Raw genomic sequence first — 13,646 nt, forward strand, 5'->3', positions numbered from 1 at the left:
AACTGCCTTTAGAAGTTTTCCAATATTTGTTTTAACATTTAATGTGATACTTTACAAGGCTGTCATAATGGCTACATTTCCTGTAGCAAATTCTAATTGTCTCAAATCTAAAAAGAATAAATAATTTCCCTATATTAGAATCTACTTAGAAGTATTTATATACTCATACCTGTCTATCCCCGTATGTATCATTCGTACTTTTATACTTTGGGGTAATAGAACTTTAATAAATATGATAACAAGTAAGTATGAAGGTAAAAATCTGGCCTTGTTTGTTGTTACAAGAATACAATGAAGCTTCAACTGGAGGCAAAAGTATAGCTAATCAAAGCTACTGTGAAGTTGGCAAATCTTCAAAGTCACATATCTCGGAAAAGTTGAGAAGCAAGCACTCCCGTACATGTAATGAGCTATTCACAATAGAGAGCAAACACCAGGGCCAAGGCAACATACGTTTCCGTTTCATGTTTTGCCCCAACCCAGCTGTCCCATGCAACATCCCAGATCCATCTGCTGGCGATCTGTGACACACAAATTTCAAAAGACCAACATTAGGTAGAACATGTTAAGAAGTAATCGTCAAGTTTATACGGTATCTTAGATAGTGATATTTTTAAAGTAATTTGTCCAATTTCCCTTTTCCAGAAGGGGCCCCTCGTCTCTTCCTGGAACGGTCCTTATCTGACATGGAGACTGGACCTTAGCAGAGCATCTGGTTGGGGGATGAAAGCCCTCTGTAACTGGGTTAAGAGTTCTGCATACATATAACTCTGCTGTGTTATAGTTCATGGTATGGAATTTTCCTTTCCATCCTTAAGGTATTTTCAAGGGAAAGTTTATTAGAACATTATTTTGAAATAAAGAAATGGCATTGATTATACAAGCAGGCTGTTAGAGAAAATTCTGAATCTTTTGCTTTGCTCACAAAGCCACACGATTTGACTACAGCCTACTTTTCCGTGGTGGATCCACATGGCCACAAACTTTCATGGCTTCTATATCTCCACCCCTTGAGTATGAATTAACCTTGGGACTTGCTCTGAGCAAAAGAATGTGACAGTGTAACTTCCAAGCAAGGCTGTCAGAGGTCGTCTGCTCCTACCTGCTCAGAACATTTCCCACATAAGGAAACCCACTCAGCCAGTACGGTACCGTTGTGCAATATACATCCTACCCGTGTGCGCTACCCAAATATACCACAAGCACACAGGTTATTAACCAAGCACACAGGGCCCCCATGGCCTTGGTGTCTTTGCTCTCCCGTGTTCTCTGGGGGCAGGTCTCCAGCACAGCTGGTTTCTTCTTGATGTTCAGCTTACCAGAGGGCCTTTCCCATCTCCAGACAGGCCCAGCAGTCATTCTGCCACTCTGGCACATTGTCCTACCTTACCCTCCTCCGTGGAGCACCTGCCACCAACTAGACCTATGTGCCAGTGCTCTCCTCTCCAGGATCCAAGGCACCTCTGTGTCACTGACTCTCATGTGGCTACAACTCCTCTGCCTGCTTCCACGTGCACGTCACTCATCCACAAAGACTGCAAACTGTGTCCAGCTGCCACACATTCACGGGCAGCTCACAAGAACCTCATGTGGCCTAGTGGTGTGCAATCATATTTGTAAATGACAACAATCCCCTTGCTGCTTACTGAGGACTCTGTGCCAGAGACCACGTAGAGGGCTTTCTTACCATCTCATTTGATCCTCAGGGCAGCTGCAGCCAGGGTCACCATCCCCATCTTACAGATGAAAAGAGCGATTAGGCCCAGGCTGCAGGCTCTGACTGCAGCTGCCAATGTTTGTATCTAGGCCAACCAGACTCGAACACGGGCTGTCCCACCATCCACCCTATCCCATTTCTTAAACTCCGACCTGCGTTGTTTTCTGCCCTCAAGTATGGTAAAAAATCCTGGAGAATCACGGTCTGCGTCTCTCCATTTTCTGTATTTTTCTCAGTACCTAATTCCCATTAGTCCTCAAAATAAATTTACTTGTTAATTATCAAATGACACTAAATTGTCAAAATTAGTATGATCAAGGAACAGGATAGCTACAGTTTAATAAATTATCAGTAGAAAATCGCCATCTCTGGGTTAGTACTTTTCAAATAATAGGTAGTGAAGGCAGACAGAGCTAACAAAATTGTCATTTGTCAGAGAGGCACCTTAGAACCTTGAAGTGCCCTGCAGGTGGATGGCACAGGAAGGGTCAGGTCACTAGAGGGGAGAACTCAGAGAACTGGCTGATAGATGCTGGGTCAGTGTGGTACTCACATTTATAGCCTGACCAGTCTTTTGAATAAATAATACTTTTATAATGAACTTGTAACGGTGGTACCCAAATTCTTTCACTGCTGACAAGATGCGGTCTGCTAATTCAAGTGACAAACGAGAGAAGACTTTATCATCATATTTGACATCCTTAAGACTCTCCTTTAAAAGAACAGGAAAAACATTTTAATTTTCAAACCAAATATTTTCTACATAAAAACTCAAGAAAACATGTGTCTACATAATACATATAACTTAAAAAAAATACATGCATTCCCAACCAAATAACATTAAATGACTGTTTTACCAATCGATTTCAATAATAATATTGAATAAAGTTTATTTTGGCTTTTAGCTACATTCAATTTCTCTTCATTACCAACCCTTAACCTGTAAGTTTTCCTTAACTAGATCACCCCATCATACAGCTGTTAGGGAGACATGGGAATTTTAAAAGAATGCTTCTGGGGATTCTTAAGTAGATGAAGGAAATTTTTCTATAATTTCCATATTAGCTAAAACTCAGACTTGAGTTTTCCTAAAGCCTGAATTTCCTGGACAGGAGTTTGTATCATGTGACTCCTGTCTTCCCCAGTCTTCCTGAATTAAGCCACTTCTCTAGCCCTCTCCCCATGGCTTTGCACTCTACTGCTCTCTCTCAGGTCTCCAGGTGGACGCCGAGGAGATCCCAGGTTTTCCACCACATCGGCTGTGGATTAATTACAGCTGGGGAGACACATGTGCATTATGAAGTACGAAGCTTTCCCACAGCCCATAAGCAGACTGGGCCACCTAGTGAGCTAGCCAACTGCAAGTGCCTTTGACTGACCTGGGCAGTGATGAATGAACCATGGTTCTGGGTCCTGTGATAACAAAGGAGCTCCTACTAGCTAAATTTATAGGCATGTAACAGCAAATATGTTGCTCTTTTTTTGTTTGTTTGTTTCCCTTCTAGAATGGTGCTGGATCTAAAACTCTGCCTAGAAGCATTTGTTTCCCTCAGGCATTGGCTATGGTTCGTCATCTTTCAGGCACTTAGCAACATCTAATCTCTCTTCTGAATCTGCCTAACAGACCTCAGGTTTCCCCAACGTGCTCTTTTTTTTTTTTTTTTAAAGATTTATTTATTCATGAAAGACAGACAGAGAGAGAGTTAGAGACACAGGTAGAGGGAGAAGCAGGCTCCATGCAGGAAGCCCGATGTGGGACCCAATCTCGGAACTCCAGGATTATACCCCCTGCCAAAGGCAGACACTCAACCACTGAGCCACCCAGGGGGCCCACTCCCACTTGCTCTTATTTAACAAACAATGAGTGCTTGCTATAGGAAGATTCCCTCCAGCCCCAGCAGTGTATACTATTTCTCTAGAACTATGTCGAATGTTCTGTGAACCCAAGGGAAAAGCCCTGCCCTCTTGATGACATCTAGCTATCCACCTTCATATCCAATCAGCTGTTCCAGGCGCCGTCTTGCTCAACACAATTCTGTAAATTATGGCATGTAGATACAATTTGAAATCCTATTATGTTCAATAAATCTGAACTCAGTCTATGTGGTAAGGCCAAGCAAGAGACACACCAAAATGTGTACTCTCATGTCACATTATGTCTGCTGTTAATGTTTAGATAAGAAGGTAATCAGTAATTACTTTATTGTATTAAATTGAGTTGACATTCTTTATTTCCTTAAATCATACTATCATTGCCAAATATCATCCAACAATTAATAGTTCAGCTTAGAAATGTACTTGTCGGGATCCCTGGGTGGCGCAGCGGTTTAGCGCCTGCCTTTGGCCCAGGGCGCGATCCTGGAGACCCGGGATCGAATCCCACGTCGGGCTCCCGGTGCATGGAGCCTGCTTCTCCCTCTGCCTGTGTCTCTGCCTCTCTCTCTCTATCTGTGTGATTGTCATAAAATAAAATAAAAATTAAAAAAAAAAAAAAGAAATGTACTTGTCTATGGTAGTTGAGGGAGGCTAGAGTAGCCCTCTTAAATATTCTTCTGTATTAATAAAAGTTAATTCATTTAGATAATTAACTTTGATATGATTAAAAAGCTATTAATCATTTATACAAAATAAATTAAATAGATACTTTCTTCCCAACAGCTAGCTCACATCAGTTGTTACTGAGGGAATTCACCTTGTGAACTGACAGAGGAGGTAAGTTTGAAACAGGGAACATATGTCGGGTAGACTCAGGCTTGGTGGAGTCCCTGAGGGGAATCCAGCCATCAGAAAATTTTGCCTGGGTGCCTGGTGCCCAGAAATGAAGACCACAGACGAAAAGGGGATTCCTCAAACTTTCTATAAAAATTTTAAAAGATTTGGTCCTTTATTATGAAAGATGGAATTCTTCCTGTCTGAACAACATAGCCCTCAGATACCAACACTCATTTAAATAATGCTGGTATTAATATTAGTATTACAGTATTATTTTATAAAATTGAAGAAGCTTTTTTGGACTAGCCTGGAAACAACCGCCTTAAATGACCTTTAGATTCCACTCAGTTTAAAAAAGGGAACCTGTGCGTGTGTTGGCAGCCACTTGTCCTTAGACGTTTTAGTGTACAGGAACCAACTGTTCATACCCATTTACAGATTCAGTGTGTCTTGTTTAACTCATTTCTCCAAATATGGGAAAACATGAAACCTGAGGGATAAATAATTTATGGATAATTAAAAGTTGAAATAACAAGAGTTAAATCTAGCTCAAGCATCGATGTGAAGATTCTTGAGTATGACTACAAAATACTGTCATTTTCAGAAATAAGTGCTGCAAAAAAAATCAATCAAATATACGCCATAGATCTTAATAAAGTTTATCAAACCCCCAAAGCTAAGATACTGCTGTCATATGTATTTATCAACCTACCTTTAATATCTGCTGGACTTTAGTTTCTACTGAATGAGCTTGGAATTTTTTCAATGGTTCCATTCTATATGAATTAGCAAACTTCAGTTTTGCCAGGACACTCTTCCATTCTTTACCTAGATCAGCAATTGATTCATCAAATGGAGGCTCTACATACTGAACATCATGAAATGATTCTCTCAGTCTGTCTCTTAAAATCTGTGCATACTGAAAGAGCAGGGAAGGAGAAGAGAAATAGATTACTTTTTTAATCGTACAATGAAATTTAAGATTTAAGAACCCTGGCATAATGGGACAAAATTGGCACAAAATTTGGAATTCCATTCTACTTGACTTCTGTGATAAAGGAGTTGCTGAATCCTAGATTCACTGATTCACTCCTAGCTATCAGTTGGGTTAAAGAAAAAAAAAAAAAGAATCTAACTAGCTAGCTATCATCTATTTATCTATAAACACAAATTTGCATACGTATATTTAAAATATCCATGGAAGATACAAAAGAACCAGAAACAAGACAGGCCTCCAGAGAGGAGAACTGGGGGGGCTAGGAGACAGGCATGTTAAGAAAACTTTCTGGTTCTCTACCCTGAGGTTATGAAAATATTATCCTTCATAGTCTTACAATTTTAATTTACTTTTACTTGTCTTCAAATAAATACCATTATTTATGTAAGTCTTTACATAACATTTACATAAATAAGTTTAAAGTTGAAAAGATAACAAAAGTGTATTGATTTGGGGATCCCTGGGTGGCGCAGCAGTTTGGCGCCTGTCTTTGGCCCAGGGCGCGATCCTGGAGACCCGGGATCGAATCCCACGCCGGGCATCCGGTGCATGGAGCCTGCTTCTCCCTCTGCCTATGTCTCTGCCCCTCTCTCTCTCTGTGTGTGACTATCATAAAAAAAAAAGTGAATTGATTTGGTACAGACATCATTCTGCTTTTGACATTCAACATTCATTCTCTGCCATTCAACACTCCTTAAAGAAAAGGAGTTTATTGGTGCCTAATATGGTCCAGATAAATGGTCTAGGCTCTGAAGTTACAGTGGTGAGCTTCATTGTAATAGGGATTAATTGTTTGGTTTATGTTAACTTATAATCAAGTAGTCTGCATTCATGGAGGGATCATTCTAGGAGAGAGGAGGGCTGATTAACAATTAAAAAGCAAGGCAGCCCAGGTGGCTCAGCGGTTTAGCACCTGCCTTGGCCCAGGGTGTGATCCTGGAGTCCCGGGATCGAGTCCCATGTTGGGCTCCTTGCGTGGAGCCTCTGCCTGTGTCTCTGCCTCTCTCTTTCTCTGTCTCACAAGAATAAATAAAATCTTTAAAAAAAATTAAAAGGCACATAGGAAAATGAGTAAGTGAATTTAAATAGTAGCAATTGCTATAAAAATAAAATTACATGACTTGGTAGAACTCATTGTAATTTGGACCGAACAATCAGAGAAGGCCTCTCTGAATGAAGTTAGGTTTGGGCTGAAGCCCAAAAAGAACAAAGGCTTTAAGGCAAACTATTCTAGAAGCAGGTTTGCAGTCAGTGTGAGTCCAGTGTTCTGAGTAACGCAGAGTGGTGACATTTGATTTGCTACTATTTTCCTGAGAATTTTTGAACTACATTCATCAGGTTTATTGACCTGTAGTTCTCTTTTCTTTGGTGTCCTTGTACAGTTTTGGTGTCCAAGTAATGTCAGCCTCATATAATTAGTTTGGAAGTTATAGAAGAAGTTCCTCTTCTATTCTTTTGAAGAGTTTGAGAAAGATTGGTATTAATCCTTCTTTGAATGTTTAATAGAATTCACCAGTGAAGCCATCTGGTCCTGGACTATTGTTTGTTGGGAGGTTTTTGATTGCTGATTTGATCTCCTTACTACTAATTGGTCTGTTCAACTTTTCTATTTTATGAATTTACACATTTTTTCTGAGCTGTCCAAATTTTTGGCATATAATTGCTAGTAATCTCTTATGATCCTTTGTATGTCTGTGGTATCAGTTGCAATGTCTTTTCTTTCATGTGTTTTTCTTCTTTCATTTCTGGTTTTATTTGAGCCCTCTCCTTTTCCTTGGTGAAATCTAGATAAAAGTTTGTCAATTTTATCTTTTCAATGAACCAGCTCTTAATTTCACTCTCATTCCTGGTATTGAGAATTGATCTTTTTCTTTCCTGATTAGTCTCGCTTCAGGAAGGGCTGGCAAACTTTCTCTGTAAAGAGCCAGCTAGTAAATATTTTAGACACTGTGGACCAACTGTGGTAATTGCACTGCTTCTTCTCCTCCAACTCTCCTTTTGTCCTCTTCTTTCACCATCTCCATCTATTTATTTATTTATTTATTTATTTATTTATTTATTTATTTATTTATGACAGTCACAGAGAGAGAGAGAGAGAGGCAGAGACACAGGCAGAGGGAGAAGCAGGCTCCATGCACTGGGAGCCTGACGTGGGATTCGATCCCGGGTCTCCAGGATCGCGCCCTGGGCCAAAGACCGGCGCTAAACCACTGCGCCACCCAGGGATCCCTCCATCTATTTTTTTAAAATAACCCTTTAAAAATATACAAACCATTAGCTCATAGGCTGTGCAAAGATAGGCAGCAAGTCACATTTGACCCCCAGGCTGCTGTTTGCCAACTCTTAGGCGGGAAGTTTATCAACTTTATCTTTTCAAAATATCTTTGGTTTCATTAATCTTGTTTTTCAGTTCACTATTTCATTGACTTTTACTCTTGTTTTTATTATCTCCTTCCTTTTGCTTACTTTGAATTTACATGGTTCTTTTTCTAATTTGAACTGATAGTTGAAATACTGATTCAAAATGTATCTAATATAGATGTTTAGGGCTATAAATTTCCCCACCTACTTCAATAGCTATTACCTATAGTTTTTGAAATATATGTTCATTTTCAGTTGAAAATATTTTCTCTTTTACTTTATCTCAAGTTATTCAGAACCGTCATTTAATTTTCAGACAATTTGTACTTTTCTATATATTTTTCTGTTAATGATTTTTAATTTATTCCATTATGGCCAAAGAACATATTTTGTATGATCTGAATACTTTTAAAGTTATTGGGACTTGTTCTATGTCCCAGGACATAATCTTAGTGATGCTTCATGTGCACTTCTAAAGAACATTCATTCAGTTGTGGTTGCATGGAGTATGCAATAAAAGTGCACTAGTTCAAGTTAATTATTGTTCACATATTTTATATCTTTATTAGATTTTTGTCTATTCTATAAATTATCGATATAGAGATGTATTGAAATTTCCAACTGTAATTATGGATGTCTATTTCTGTAAGAACACATGAATTTTTTGTGTCCTGTATTTCAAAGCTCTGACTTTAGGTACATAAACAGGATTGTTGGGCCTTTCTGATAAATTGACTTAGTATTATTAAATGACTCTCTTTATCTAATATTGTTTAGAAATGTATCTTGTCTTATACTAATGTATGTACTCCAGCTTCCTATTAGTGATCACATGGTAGATCTTTTCCCATTCTTCCCATTTATGTTTAATGTAATTGTCATGATTGTGTTTAAATCCTTCATATTTTTTGTTTCCTATTTGTCACATGTGTTCTTTGTTCCTTTTATCCATTTTTTTAAAAAAATATTTTATTTATTTATTCATGAGAGACAGAGAGAGAGAGGCAGAGACACAGGCAGAGGGAGAAGCAGGCTCCCGATGGGGAGCCCGATGTGGGACTCGATCCCAGGACCCCGGGGTCACTCCCTAAGCCAAAGGCAGATGCTCAACCACTGAGCCATCCAGGTGCCCCACCAGCATTTTGACATGTCCTCATATGGTCATCCCTCTGTTTGTCCTGTGTTCTAATCTCTCGTCATGGGTTCCCTGGGTGGCGCAGCGGTTTAGCGCCTGCCTTTGGCCCAGGGCGCGATCCTGGAGACCCGGGATCGAATCCCACGCCGGGCTCCCGGTGCATGGAGCCTGCTTCTCCCTCTGCCTGTGTCTCTGCCTCTCTCTCTCTCTCTCTCTCTCTGTGTGTGTGTGTGACTATCATAAATAAATAATTTAAAAAATTTTTAAAAAAGGATACTTAAAAAGTCTTTATACTTGGGGATAAACTTTTGTATAACAGAATTTTAAAAAGAAATGAGAAGTTTAAAAGTGCTCTTTTAAATAGTTTTTATAAATTAAAAAAAATAAATAATTTACTGGTTAATGTATAATCCATATAAGTCATTCTTCTTTTTAATTTTTTTTTTAAAAATTCTGGGTAGTTAACATACAGTGTTATATTAGTTTCAGGGGTACAATATAGTCACTCAACACTTTTGTAGATGACTCAGTGCTCATCATGATATGTGTAATCCTAATCCCCATCACCTATTTCTCCCATCATTCCACCCACTACCCTGCTGGTGATCACCAGTGGGTTCTCTATACTTAAGAGTCTGTTTCAAAAAAAAAAAAAAGAGTCTGTTTCTTGGTTCCTAATGACTCCATTTTAACTTAATTATCTCTTTAAAGGTTCTGTCTGCAGGAGCCCCTGGGTGGCTCAGTCGTTGAACCTCTGCCTTTGGCTCAGATCATGATCCCTGGGTCCCGGGATCAAGTCCCATCTTGGGCTCCTTGCAGGGACCCTGCTTCTCCCTCTGCCTGTGTCTCTGCCTCTCTCTCTGTGTGTCTCTCATGAATAAATAAATAAAATCTTTAAAAAATAAATAAAGGCTCTGTCTCCAAATACAGTCACATCCTGAGGTACCAGGGATTAGGACTTCAACATAGGCATTTTGAGGGGACATGATGAGACATAATAGTCTGCCCTCTGACCCCCCAAACTTATTTCCTTCTCACATGCAAAATACTTTCAATAGTTTCCGGTAGGAGTTACTCCATGTTGTCTGCTAGTTGAAGTCCATCAAAACTCTGTTTTATTCACCAGACTGCATTATGTTTTAGTTAGAGAAAAGAGGTATTATTTGCTCCTTAAACCTCTTAAAAACAAACTTTATTATGTTCTATTCAGAGAATGCCTCTCTAGAGTAATTGCCACCTCCCCCCCCCCAAACACACACAATATACTCAAGGGATACAGCTACAATGTATTTGTAACTACAGTGGCTTCCAACTCTAATGAGTCCCTTGGGGATAGAGCATGCATGCATGGTTTGAAAATAACAGATTCTAACATACTGAAACCTCACAACTTACCATTTCTTCCTTATATATAATTTTGATCCTCTTTTTAAGAATTATTTATTTATTAATGAGACACACATAGAGAGACACACACAGAGAGAGGCAGAGACACAGGCAGAGGGAGAAGCAGGCTCCATGCAGGAAGCCCGACGTGGAACTCGATCCCAGGTCTCCAGAATTACTACCTGAGCCGAAGGCAGGAGTCCAACTGCTGAGTTACCCAGGCATCCCATAATTTTGGCCTTTTGATTCAGTTTTCCTTTTATTCATTATTTTATCTCTTCATTACAGAAAAATCTAATTCTAAAAATGAGGAATGCCTTAAATATGATCAACTTTTTTAAAAATTTATTCATGAGAGACAGAGAGAGAGGCAGAGACACAGGCAGAGGGAGAAGCAGACTCCCTATGAGGAGCCCGATGTGGGACTGGATCCCAGGACCCCTGGATTGTGACCTGAGCCAAAGGCAGACCCTCAACCACTGAGCCACCCAGGTGCCTCTGATCAACATTTTCACATCTACTAAAATAACCTGACTTTAACCCAGTGATACAGCATTTCCTCATGTTGAGCCTGCTTATAATCCTAAAATAAACGGAATTCAGTTATAAGATGCCACTATATTAGTAACAATTACTATTATATTAATATACTAATTAAAGGCTATTTGGAGTGCCTGAGCGGCTCGATTGGTTAACCATCTACCTTCATCTCATGTCATGATCCCAGGGTCCTGGGATCAAGCCCCAAGTCAGGCTCTCTGCTCAGTGGGGAGTCTGCTTTTTCCCTCTTTCTCTGCCCCTTCCCTCAGTTCATGCACACACACACTCTGTCTTAAATAAATTTTAAAAAATCTAATTAAAGGCTGTTTGCTTGTATTTAAGACTTTAAAATGTACGCAAGTGAAACTAAGCAAGTCTTCATTTTTTTGGTCATCTGTTTAAGGTTTTGGGATCTTTGGTTAGAGTTTACAGAATGGGAGAGAAGGTTACAGAACCAGACACAACGCACATCAGTATTCTGTCCCCAATTTGAATTTATCTCAATCATTTTATTACAGTATTCCATGAAGTGTTCATCTAATTAGCCATATTTGGTTCTCATCTATAACACAAAGAGAGTGATAGTTCATCAAAACTCTATCCAATGAGGAATGGATTAATCCTCCAAAAGAAAATGGAGATGTTATTACTAGAAGAAGAAAAAAATGGATACAGCTTATATAACATTAAAATACATTTATATTGATTAAATTGTGTGGTGTATCTTCACGTTTCCAATGAACACAGGAATTGTCTACTACCCAAAAGTTAGAAATTACACATCGGTGCACTTACTGTCCTCAGGTATATTTAGTGAGCATATGTGGCATGCATTCTCAGTTTCCTCACAATTTCTGGTCTATTAAAATTTCTGACTCCTAGAAGCCTAGGTCTTTAAGACAGCCCTATCAAATAAGCAACAATGACCTTGGTCCATGTCCCTTTACTCCTAGACTTTGGTCTACGTAACATCTCTCTCTATCTCTATCTGTATATATATCTTTTAGGATTCAGTCTTACTCATTTTTCAAGACCACTTCTGACCTTTAGCAGGCAGTAATTCCTAAAAGTCACCTTTGTCTGCCTCAAAATACAGAAATTTTTCTTTGTTGCTAGTGATCTATGTATGAGACAGATTTATTACCAGGCAACACCACTGATCCTTGAGCTCGAAGGTTAGGACTGACCACTGCCTCCAGTAAAAGAAAAAAAAAAAATCTCTAACTTTTGACTCCTCCAAAACTTAATGTATTGTCTACTGCTGACCAGAAGCCTTGCCAATAATACAAATAGCTAGTTAACACACGTTATATATTATATTCTTACGATAAAGTCAGCTAGAGAAATGTTTTTCCAAATTGTTACAAATACCCCTCCAATTTTTAAACTTATTTATTGAAAAAATCTGTAAGTAGATCCGTGTGGTTGGAGTTCATGTTGCTCAGGGGCCAAACTGCCCAGCTTAGCTTTTGGGAGCATGAAACTCCAGCTCCAACAGAGTAAGGTTTCTGGCCTCGCTCTCCTCGTGCTCTTCATTTTGTGAACTTGCTTTATTTTTCCTCCTCTCATCTGTTTTTCCCTTTGTAAAATGGTGTCATTAGAACCTAAATTGTTGGGATGCCTGAGTGGCTCAGCGGGTGTCCGTCTGCCTTTGGCTCAGGTCACAATCCTGGGTCCGAGGATCGAGGGTCGAGTCCCCGCATCCGGCTCCCCGTAGACAGCCTGCTTCTCCCTCTGCCTGTGTCTCTGCCCCCTCTCTCCTGTCTCTCAGGAATAAATAATATAATATTTAAAAAATAAAAAGAACCTAAAATATTGCTGTGATATGTTCTGATTCCTGTTTCATTACTTGAAATATTTAGGCTCTGCTCTCCTTCAGCCTGGAGTATGGGTCCCACGAAGTAGGTGGGAAAGGAAACCACGGGAGGAGCAGGCGAGTTGCCCCGCAGGGGGCCAGTCTCCCTCTGACCTTATGGTTCCGTCCCCTTGAACAAATTCCTTCCTCACTTAATATCTCAGCAAGAGGAGGAGTCTCGACTGCAGTCATGGTTTCCGGACTAGGATCCCACACAAAACCTGGTGTCATCCCACCCGGGAAAGTGAGTGGCATCCTCCATTAATTCCAGACAGTAAGTCCTGCATTTATTTTTTTCTCCTGCAGGTCCCTCAAATACGGGGACTGCAGCTGCTTCTGAAAGCTCCACATATCGGACGCTTGTCCTCGAAACGCAGCACATGTGCGCTGCTGTCCACGCCTGCGCGGGTCGCCCGGAGCGCGAGGCTCGGGTCATGGCACGACGTCCTGGTGATGGCACGAGGCCCCGTCAGGGGCGCGAGGTCCCATCAGGAGCGTGGGTCTGCCCCATCAGGAGCACGAGGTCCCGTGGGGAGCGCGAGGTCCCGTGGGGAGCGCGAGGCCCCGTCGGGAGCGCGAGGCCCCTCGAGAGCACGAGGTCCCGTGGGGAGCGCGAGGCCCCGTCGGGAGCGCGAGGCCCGTCGGGAGCGCGAGGCCCCGTGGGGAGCGCGAGGTCCCGTCGGGAGCGCGAGGCCCCCCAGGCGCGCGCTGGGGGCACGAGGGCAGCGGGCCGCTCACCGAGGCCCTCCCCGCCCCCGCACTCACTGCCTCCTTCTCGAACATGCTGGGCCTCCTCTCCTTCCGGGGCTGCGGCGGCGTCAGCGGCGGCTGAGGGGCCGGGCTCGAGGCCGGCTTCCCGCCCCGCCCGCGCCTGTCCATGTGCCTCCTCTCGCCGCCACGCCCAGCGGCCCGCCTCCACCCGCCCCTAACGTCCGGGCCGCTT

General features: G+C 41.3%; 1 protein-coding gene across 1 annotated transcript; it reads right to left on the reverse strand.

The window, feature by feature from the left end:
* Nucleotides 1-20: 20 nt before the first annotated feature.
* Nucleotides 21-13,582, reverse strand: DYNLT2 (dynein light chain Tctex-type 2). The gene is made up of 4 exons (XM_055329532.1): nt 13,469-13,582; nt 5,142-5,348; nt 2,271-2,429; nt 21-521 (listed from the first exon to the last, which is right to left on the reverse strand). Exons 1-4 carry the CDS (start codon nt 13,580-13,582, stop codon nt 411-413), a joined length of 591 nt encoding a protein of 196 aa, XP_055185507.1. The 3' UTR covers nt 21-410.
* Between the last annotated feature and the right edge of the window lie 64 nt (nt 13,583-13,646).

Source organism: Nyctereutes procyonoides, unplaced genomic scaffold, assembly GCF_905146905.1.
Source record: "Nyctereutes procyonoides isolate TBG_1078 unplaced genomic scaffold, NYPRO_anot_genome, whole genome shotgun sequence".
NCBI lineage: Eukaryota > Metazoa > Chordata > Mammalia > Carnivora > Canidae > Nyctereutes > Nyctereutes procyonoides.

Coding starts and splice junctions, on each gene's coding strand:
- DYNLT2 (XM_055329532.1), bottom strand. CDS start 13,582: ATGGACAGGCGCGGGCGGGGCGGGAAGCCGGCCTCGAGCCCGGCCCCT. Junction 2,430..5,141: donor AAGTCCAGCAGATATTAAAG/GTAGGTTGATAA, acceptor GTTCTTTTAAAG/GAGAGTCTTAAGGATGTCAA. Junction 522..2,270: donor AGACTGGTCAGGCTATAAAT/GTGAGTACCACA, acceptor TGTGTGTCACAG/ATCGCCAGCAGATGGATCTG.